Below are 10,281 nucleotides of genomic sequence, written 5' to 3'. Positions count from 1 at the left end.
CGTGTTCATCAACTTTTTGGATATTCCATATTTGACCAATGAGAGAACTAAAACCCTGATGACTTTACAAAGTTCCAAATAAACACTAAGCACCATCAACAACACAAATCTGACCCCATATAGAACAAACTTTAAGTTGTAGGTAATATAAACCCAATAACCCATTTGAATATAAAATTTTACTCATAAGTACAATGAACTCGATCTACATTTAGAAGTCGAAAAAAACCTCTTTTAATTCAATGCAAACTCTAATTAAAACGGGAAACAATTATCTCATAAATTCAAACAATTATCGAAATAGGATGACGAGGAGTCAATGCACCTGGAAAACGTGAAACCTTTTGTAGATGAAACCACATTACAAGTGCTGAATTGGCCATTTAGTCTGAAGGATCTATAGGTTCAAAAGAAAACGTTCATCGTACACTTGCAGATATAAGAACAAACATTCAAGGTACAACAAATCTAAATTCGGTTAGAAAAACTAGAGCGCAGGTCAACAAGGTCAACGTATTTTGGTCTTCTTCATCAACACATCTTTTGCTTGATTAATTTTCGCGGCGAGATATGGACTGCCCCCTGTATCTGGATGGTTCCTAGTAATCGCCTTTAGATACGCTTCCTTCACTTTATCTGTCGCGCTACTTTCTCTATACATGAAAAAACAATACAACATATATTATATATGTAAATGTAAGCATTAAATCACATGTTAAAATCATCAGAGCCAAAAATAATCACAACCAAATTACATCATCATGAAATCAATATCATCATATGGATTAAAGGAAAACAGGCAAGAATTTAGGTACCCGATTCCAAGAATAAGTGCAGCTTCTTTTGTAGTCATTGTATTCTGAAAACCACCTGGATAATTATTTCGATTCGATGCACCATCAGCCTCTTCAGCCCTTGCTTTACAATCAGCTTTAAACTTTCTCCAAGCTGGTCCGTAACGTCGACGTGCATACACAGTTGCCGCAATTGTAAGTCCCACTATAACTGTAGTCTCCTGATACAGTTTTTAGTAGTATTAAAATTAAAATTAGGCTCCAACTGTTGCCACAATTGTGTGTCCCACTATAACATTCTATATATGCTTATTATTATTGCTTGCTTTTAAATAAAAGAGATGTTAAATTAAATGTTAAAGCTAGATAACAAATTATTATGCCAATATAATATACGTGTAATATAATTCACACATACGTATAATATACAACTACATTTACACATACCTTCCAAGAACGACGACGTTTTACTTCAGTGTCATTCTGATCTTCTTTCATGGTGGCCGTAGAACTGCTATTAGGGTTTTTTTTATCAACCTATTTTGGCAATTATAACAAACATAATAAATGAAATAATTACTAGAATGATAATAAAAAAATAGCTATACATGATTACTGTAACAAAAAGCTTTAATCAACAAAGTAAATCGTTCAAATAAGTGTACAAAAAGTGCCAATCCTAACAGAACAAATATAGACCTAATTTTAACAGAAGAGTATAATCAGATATAGTAGAATGTATGACTAACCATTTAATCGAGTTATCTCAGGCCTCAAACAAAATTAAAACTTGGAAATAATCTTTGGCCTTTGAATTTAGGGTTTTCAATATTCAGCAAACAGATCATAAAAATGCATGATAAGCAACGAGTTATTTCAGAGTTATTAATACTCCGTATTAATTATTAATTAATAATTAATATATTAATATAATATAATTCACAAGCTATGTACGTATATTTATATGACCCTAAAGGTCAGGTATTAGGAATGGCAAAAAAATATTCAGTAGCTCGACGGGGAGTCTCAAAATCCGATATAATTGGACCGGGTTTAATCAGATTCACGGGTTTATAATCGGGTACGAGGATGGTTTTAGAATTTTATTTGTGTTCGGATCTGGGTATGATTTTTAATATAAAACCTAATATCCAGTCGTATACCTGAAAATAAACTCGAATCTGTGTAACCGACCCGCTTAAATTTCAATAATATACATTTTAATAATATATACAATAATATAAATATATTATTTTATAAATTTGTATATTTGTTGATAATATACCCCTCAAGATACCCGTTTACTCGTTATTTAGTTACTATGTAAAGAGAGCCGGAATACATGTAAGGATACCCGTTTACCCGCTAGTTATTACGAGTAACTAACTGAGGACCGTCGAGTATGAGGCGGGTTTGAGACGAAGTTTCTTAATAGGGTTCGGGTCCAAGATTATCTATATCCCGCCCAAATTCGGCCCGACGATATCCCCTGCAGCTAGTATAGATTGTACTCCGTATATCTTTTTGATTTTAACTTAAAAATGTTTTATCTTTTTAGTTTTATATTTACCACTTTGAAATAGTAAAATGCGGAGCATTTCATATACCTTTCACATAGTATTACATATCATCTCTCTGTCTGCTTGAACCATTCACATGCCCAGTAGGAGCCTAACCATCAACAAAACAAAAAAGGAATATATTCTATAAACGTGACATAATAATAAGTAGATATAAATCATGACAACCATAATTACATAAAATTTCATAACAAGTAAATAATAAATAATGTTTTATAATACACAATATATATCCAGAAATTTTGCCTTCAAATTACAAGTTTTAAGAGTAAATGTTGAATAAACATCCAACCTTTTCCTTATTTCAAGCCTCTGTGATGTATACAAACCAAACCAACAACAAATCATTTAGCCTTTGGTGCCTCAAAATTCCTCTTTCGTAACCCGTTTCTTCGCATTCTCCAACAACCCATTTTCCTGCGGCTTCGCCTTTGCTGACTTGGCAACCATAGTTCGTTTACGAGCAGCTGGAGAATTAGGCAAACTATCATCATTTTTCACAATAGACCCTGAGACACTATGCCTTCTATTCTCCTTTGTTTTAACGCTAACAACGCTTTTTAAATCATCATCAACGTTAGTGTTGAGCCCAGTAGCCCTCGGGCTAGGACTTGGTTTAGGTTTGCGAGATGCAACTGGTCCGCCTGATTTTGAACGAGGTGTTGTAGGGGCCGAGGAATTGAGTTGGTGACGAGCGTAAGATTTTGCAATTTCACTCTTAGTAATATTGACACCGTTTTTAGTGGATGCATTATCGTTTCCCGAATCTTTCTCACCTTTCGCTACATATCTTTCGGACCAGCTCCAACCCCACTGAGGATTGGTGGGGTCCATGAAAAGCATGTTTGTTGTTCCTGCTGATTTCTTCCATGGTTGCTGTTTGAGTATAATCGCCCAAACGTCAGTCTCAAATATATGTGGGTTGTTTATACTCTGAAGCATATCTGTTTTTTTTTTTTTTTTTTTTTTGAAAACAAAAAAAGAAAAAGAACGCCCCTAAAACGCGCTTAAATGTTTACCTGATGAGAAAAGGAATAAGCCATGGCCCGTTCTCTTCGCATGGTAGCCTCGTATTTACTTAAAAGTTTTGCTTCCATCTCTTCTTTAGACTGTACACTATCGTTCCATTCATCCCCATTCTGTTTCAACACATTTATCACGTATATAAAACGTAGTAAAAAATTTGAAGTTTTCCAACGACAACCCCCACCCTTTGGGGGTTGTCGTTAAGGTGCATGAAAGTGGTTAATGTTGACTTTTAAATGATAGTTATAAGAAAGTGCAAGTCTTTTTTGCACCTTGACGACAACCCTATTTAAATGATAGTTATTAGAAAGTGTAAGTCTTTTTTGCACCTTGACGACAGCCCTAAGGTTTGTCGTTAGAAAAATATATATATATATTTTTAGAAAGCAAAAATTTCTTTAACTAAACAATCCCAAAAGGATGCTATCCTAGATTAACAAAAGGAGACACAATTAGGTTTCTAAATGTCAAAGGGTCTAAAAATTAAACCTGCATGTTTTCGAATTCTTTAGTCCTTAGGATTTGTTTCTGGAGAGCTTGGTTCTCCTCTGACATCCGGATCCTTCTAGAATTGATCTGGGACTGCAAATGAGATAAGTTTTTGGTGCATTTGAGGGTGTTAGCCGTTTGTCTTTTCACATTAGGCCCTTCAACTACTGTCTTCAATCTAACAAGCCCTCGCAAACCCCATAACGCCCTTCTTGCCTGTTAACAAGAACAATAAATTACTATTATCATGCCATCCATAAAAATGCTATAAGTGACTGATAACTTCTGGCTCGAAACTTTGTTTAACGTCGACCGAAAACATTTTGCCAACAAAAAAAGTATACACATTTTAATAGTTTTTCATTTAGCCAAATTATAACTGAATCGAACCATCATAAGTGAATCATATAAAACCGCAACCTCTAGTCTCAACTGCTTAGATACAACGGATTAATAGAACAAAAAAGGCAATTTGAGAAAATAATTAAATACCAAGTAACCGCGAAAAATTGTTTGAATCTTGAGAGCTGCAACTTCCTCCCTTGATTTTCCTGAATGCAAAGGTGTGGTGGCATCCATTGATGTTGATGCAGTAGCAGTACTGGCGGCAGCAACGGAATATACATTTTGTGGCGGCTCATCCACCGCCACAATCGGTTTCACCTCCTCTGGCGGTGGAAATGGATGAAAATCGTCAGAACCACCAGCATTTTCTACAATTGGCGGATCGGGTACTGAATGATGTTCTTCTATATTTTTCTGGAATTTTAATGTCAAACATGTTGTTAGCTAACTACACGTTTTAACCTTAACGAAATTGCAATGAATGGTTTAAAACCTGTCTTTTTCGCTCTTTAGAGATTGGACTGAAAGTCTTCTTAAGTGAAGATAGCCAGCCTCCTTTCTTTCCCATTACTGAATCATTCCCCGATTGCCTAAATTGTAGCATAATTTTATTATGTTTCATCTCATATTAAACAACAAACTTTGACAATCAAAGTCAAACCTATATAACTATTATAGTGATACTCTTTATGTCTATCAAGAATTAAGGACCAACTATTTTTCTACTTCATAGTAGTGGTCATAACTCATGAGATTAAATAGTTCATCAGATCTAAATTTTTTTACGGTTTCAACTCAATATGGTGTTACATATGATTAGTCTACTTGACATTTGAACAGTCGAAGTGGAAGAAAATTTTCATCTTATCTAAATGGTATTCTCTTAATTACAGCAAATCACATGCAGTTATGTACACAATCAGTTAAAACTGTCAATGTACGATAGAGAAAGCCCAAATGCATAAGAAAATATAAGAATATAAATGGTACTCATTAATCTAATAATCAAATTGAGTTCAAAGAAATTCATCAAAAACTCGAAGGCATGTAGTTGACGAAAGTCAATAAGTTTAGCTATGAATAGAGAATTGCAGGATCCAGGAAATCATGCAGTACCCAAATGCCAATTGATGATGAAATTTAATGAATTTAATAAATCATACTCAAAATTCAGATCAATGCTAGAAAATTACATAATAACTGACTATGCCTTTTTTAACACAAGAAAAGTAACAGCATCTAAACAGAATTTGAACCAAAATAAGAAACATTACTTAATGAACATGCATTTACCATAAATAAATCACATAAAGTTACAGTTTAATAACTATCATAAAGCTTTAGGATATTAACAGGATCTACAAATATATGCAATACCCCAATACCAATTGATGATGACCTTCAAACAATTTAACAATTAACATTCAAAATTCAGATAAATGTACGAATATTACACAATAACCGCTAATACCCCCTTTAAATTCAATAATATTGGATGAATTTAAGTAAATTATGCAACACCCATATGTAATTCATGAAGAAAACTCAGTAAAATTACTCAAAAGGACATGCAATTACCTAAATTATTCGAATAATTAGTTTTAAAAACTGTTTTTGAAGTTAACAAACTTTAACACAGATTGTCTAAACTTAATGAAATCTGCAGGATCCATGAAATTATGCAATACCCAAATGCCAATTGATTATGAACTTCAATAAATTCAACAATTAAAATTCAGATTCAGATAAATTTCACAACTTTTTAAATATAACTGCTTTCAATCTACTTGATATCAAGTAGTGGAATTTAAGTACTTCTAGTCGCACCCCAGATGCCAAACATGAATAAAAATTAGTAATTGCCAAAAATAATCACAAAGCATGAAATTTTACCGGCGAATTAAGTCGGGATCTTGATTGTGTTTACTTGAAATTGGTAGTTCTTTTTTTTTTCTTTTTTTTTTTTTTTTTGTATGTGTAAGGGTGTGTTTATTAAATAAAAAATAGATCTTGTGAATAAAAACGGTAACAATGGTGAATTTTTAAGGAGGCAGGATCAGATGAATGACAGATTGGTTTTTGGTTCAATAAAGCCAGTTAGTATGGTGGGTCCAAAAGCGGTGGGGGACAAAATCTCTGATTATTTTCTTTACATTTTTAATGTTTGTTTTAAAAGAAGAAAAATTAACTAGTTTATAACCCGCGCATTCGCGGACAATTTTTCATACAAAATTCTAAAAATATAATAAGTGATTTATGTTAATGTTATAAGTAATAGTATTGAAATAAATGTCAATAAATAAATAATGCAACAAATATCAAAAACATTAAATTTATACACACAAAGTAAATGATTATGGAAGTTGACAACATCATAGGACAAATGTATCCCCCTATCCCAAATCCCACCGATCATATCAAGAAGATTTTGATGCGGCTTCATCGTATACATTCTCTTCTAGCCTATATATATGATCAACCGTCACAAGCATTAGTAAACCACACAATATGAAAGGTCACTAAATTATATAATCGGGAGTATCACGTCATGTTGGGAAATACTAACAGAGCATTCACAATAGATGCTGCATCTGTAGCTGGAGTAGCTGAAGGAACAGAGGCAGGCCTGTAATTATGAAATGTACACTATACACCAGAAATTGTATTTAGACCGCACAAGACCAAACAAAATAAACCCAAATAAACAATAATAACGAAAACGTGGCTTAAACTTACTTAGTCACAGCTGGGGGATGAGCTTGAGTGACGGCAGCTGGTGCAGGAGGAGCACAAGTGAAATTGTTAGAAGAAAGGAAGGAAGCAAGCAAGCATATCGGCATATCTGCTTGTTTGTACAGCAAGTGTGTTTCCAGGTACACTTGTCTCCCTATCTAGACAACATAAACAAAAAGGAAGGGGATAATAATAATACCATTACAACAACATATATGTCCATTGTAGGTTCTGGTCCAATATTGAACAGGTTGAAGAGGAGAAGGAACTCTTTTTGTTCTCTTCACTTTTGGAATAGGAATTCGTATAGGTGACTTTGACCATGGATTCGAACCGGAACCTGAACCGGGTCTTGGCCGGAATGGATATTCCTGTTCCAAAAGAGACATGTGTCCTCTTCTCATTTGAGCTGGAGCTACGATGTTCAAGGACTGAATCAGGGCTAGGTTCCTCATAAAATATTGGTAATCGGTACAGTTTTTTTCGTCTAAAAAAGTTGTTTATGGTTGCTGTCTTAGTTCACATTTGAAAGTTTCTTCATCTTAAACAGGCTGCAATTTTGTTTCATGAGTTCCAGCGTTCTGAGAAGAAACCAAAAAGAAAGAAAAAAAAACAGATAAATACATGCAAGGTTGAAAAACGTGGTTTAACCAACCCCACTATCACCCACTTTCAAGTTGAAGACCATAGTAAACAACAACAGCTAAAAAATGAAACAAATGAAACAGAAGAATCACCTAATGCTACAATGTTACAAATTTTTATTTTTTTTAGAACGGCAATTTCGGCATCGAATCTTCTCATTTGCCACCCACGCACCCGTTGGGAAGAAACTCCTCGCATCCATCGTGCAAAGCATACCGGAATGCTTTAGGTTAACTGTTTGGCCCGCACAAAGTGAAGGATACCAGAGGCACAACCTTTGTGGAAAACTCATCCCCCCAGGATTCGAACCTGCACCTATTTGTTTCAAGGATATGGGTCCAGAACCAACTGAGTGTTTTTACCACTCAAACAATAGTTCGGTAGTACAATGTAACAAATTAACAACATACATGGATGTATATTGTTCGTTTTACCTTTTTTGTTTTGTTAATGACTCAGCAGCAGCAGCTAAAAATGATATATTTTTCTGAAATTTTGTGACTTGGTTTCTATGAAGTTGTCCGTTAGATGTTATCAGCAAGTTGTGAGGTCTGAATTCTGAAAACCATGATAGCACTCGATTTCATTATCCTGCTATAAATTCATAAAGAAATAACACATCAGGTAACTAAACTTATATTAAAACCATCAACAAAAGTCACAAAACAATGCCACAAATTTAAAGAACGTATCATTATCTATATAATGAACAACACTCCATTTCAATCAGAACACAGATATATACATAAACTGATAACTAATATTCATGTGAAAAAATACCCTGAGTTTATTTATATATATGCCAAACCAACCATTTTGTAAATGATAAAGCTTTCCAATGATATTTTTCCAAAGTTCTAAAAGTCGCGAGTCAGGGATGAGTCAATAAGGACCTTGGAGGGACGAGTCGTCAAGTTGGGAACAAGTAGGGCAAGCATTAACCAACATTGACTTTTAGTAATAAATAAGGTAAACACGCGCACACACACACATACATATTTCAAACATATAATTTTAGAAAATATAAACTTTTTGACCTAACTTCGACTTTAACCGCCTATGCCCGACTCGATGCCACTCCTCGCGACTTTGACCCGACGCGACCGACTTAACCCTACTTATTATCGTTGACTGATTTTAAGGCATTTTTGGACGAATCCGAACGGGCTAGTCCTCAAACTGACGTATCAGCCAACTCAACCGACTTTTACAACAGTGGATATCTTAGACATCAATCAACTTACCAAGTAAAACCTGCTTAGCAAGCGGTGCAGTTGTTACATACACATTAGTGGCATTTGCTGTATGCGAAATTTCCTATTTCTGCATAACAAAAAATAAATTTAGATAAATTCAACGATAAATGACACCGTAGCAACGAAATCAAGCATAGGTAAAAAAAGAAATGCGGGATGTACTCTATACGAAAATCGAGAAAATTATATACATTTGTGCAAATTTTTACCAATACTCTGTGTAGAATAAGCTGAATGAAAAGTTGTTGTAGCTCATCCTTCTTCAGCTCAAAACCTAACCCATATTATCAGAAATAAATTAAACGTTTTAATGAATTATTTTGTACAGTGGGACCTATCTGAATTATCCTTAAAAACCACAATCAATACTTAAAGAATAATGTGTAAAAGTACTGACCTACTTCTTTGTTATTAACACGTGTCGAGTAACCGTAACATTGTCGCTCTCTAATCCATATCTTGAATTTCTTGAGGCAAACAAATAACAGCTCTTGCATGTTCGTTGGCGGGAAATATCTAACAATGAACAATACCTGACAATATCGGACCATGTCATAAAGATTTTGCAATCCAGAAATCTCATAGAACATCATCGAGCTCTGTAAAGAATGTGTGATATCGTGCTATATACGTGTGTGATATCAAGGGAATCGTAAATTGACATTGAAACAAACAACTTAAAGACATAAACTGATAAACACATCAACAGATTCCAAAGTTTGAACTCTAAAACATGCAACAAAAACATACTCACTCATCAACTATAACAATGACTAAAAAGAATTCAAAATAAATCATCTGCAATGAGAAGCAATGAAATTCATGTCTAACCTAGCAATATCCATTAGCAGGAAGCCATGAGATAAATTTTTGCAGATATATAATGAATTCCTTCAACCTAATGATTAATTTAAACACAAAAATCGTTTAAACTGAAGTTAAATCCCTCATAACTTAAACAAAAGAAACTGAAATACATAGGTTATGATACTAAATATTTCATAATATTACATAATATAAATACAAACATAAAAATAATGAGATGAACTAACTAATTAATTTAAACATAACTTTGGTTCAAATGAACAAACATAAATTTAACAGGGAAAGAGGTTTATTTGGTTATGCAGACATTTCTCATATTATTCCTATTGATTCAGATGAACAAATTAAGTAATTTAAACATAATTCGATGAACTTGGAAAACAACAAACCTTTAAAATTCACCGCAGGTAGAGTCGACTAACCCTTTTGTTTTGCGTGCCCTAATTGCATCTCGTTTATTGCTTGGATGATTTGCAAACCATAATTGCATCTCATTGATCGATCGGATGCTTTGTGAACCCTAATCTCAGATTATTCGACGAATTGATTTTTTGTGAAGAAGTAGAAGAAAATTGCATAGGAGAAGGA

At 33.9% G+C, this 10,281-nt stretch overlaps 2 protein-coding genes and 1 long non-coding RNA gene across 8 annotated transcripts; all 3 read right to left on the bottom strand.

The window, feature by feature from the left end:
* Positions 1–279: 279 nt before the first annotated feature.
* LOC139865707 (mitochondrial import inner membrane translocase subunit TIM14-1-like) lies at positions 280–1,635 on the bottom strand. The gene is made up of 4 exons (XM_071853788.1): positions 1,544–1,635; positions 1,242–1,331; positions 816–1,015; positions 280–653 (listed from the first exon to the last, which is right to left on the bottom strand). The coding sequence occupies exons 1-4, from the start codon at positions 1,544–1,546 to the stop codon at positions 509–511; spliced, it is 438 nt and encodes a 145-aa protein (XP_071709889.1). The 5' UTR covers positions 1,547–1,635; the 3' UTR covers positions 280–508.
* An 872-nt stretch (positions 1,636–2,507) lies between these two features.
* LOC139865697 (protein IQ-DOMAIN 2-like) lies at positions 2,508–6,176 on the bottom strand. Its single transcript, XM_071853778.1, has 6 exons — positions 6,128–6,176; positions 4,728–4,824; positions 4,382–4,648; positions 3,890–4,105; positions 3,394–3,513; positions 2,508–3,250 (listed from the first exon to the last, which is right to left on the bottom strand). Exons 2-6 carry the CDS (start codon positions 4,800–4,802, stop codon positions 2,738–2,740), a joined length of 1,191 nt encoding a protein of 396 aa, XP_071709879.1. The 5' UTR covers positions 4,803–4,824; positions 6,128–6,176; the 3' UTR covers positions 2,508–2,737.
* A 347-nt stretch (positions 6,177–6,523) lies between these two features.
* On the bottom strand, positions 6,524–10,281 carry LOC139865676 (uncharacterized). Of its 6 annotated transcripts, XR_011765065.1 has the most exons (8): positions 10,083–10,281; positions 9,270–9,401; positions 9,078–9,142; positions 8,857–8,935; positions 7,705–8,206; positions 6,971–7,548; positions 6,801–6,880; positions 6,524–6,697 (listed from the first exon to the last, which is right to left on the bottom strand). It is a non-coding gene; the product is annotated as an uncharacterized lncRNA (long non-coding RNA). The 6 variants fall into 6 exon arrangements; XR_011765059.1 differs by adding an exon at positions 9,700–9,766 and having other exon boundaries at positions 6,524–7,548; XR_011765061.1 differs by having other exon boundaries at positions 6,801–7,548.

The sequence above is a fragment of the Rutidosis leptorrhynchoides genome, chromosome 1 (genome assembly GCF_046630445.1).
Source record: "Rutidosis leptorrhynchoides isolate AG116_Rl617_1_P2 chromosome 1, CSIRO_AGI_Rlap_v1, whole genome shotgun sequence".
Classification (NCBI taxonomy): domain Eukaryota; kingdom Viridiplantae; phylum Streptophyta; class Magnoliopsida; order Asterales; family Asteraceae; genus Rutidosis; species Rutidosis leptorrhynchoides.
Note: the sequence above shows the minus strand (reverse complement) of the source record. Positions and strands in the feature narration are given on the sequence as shown.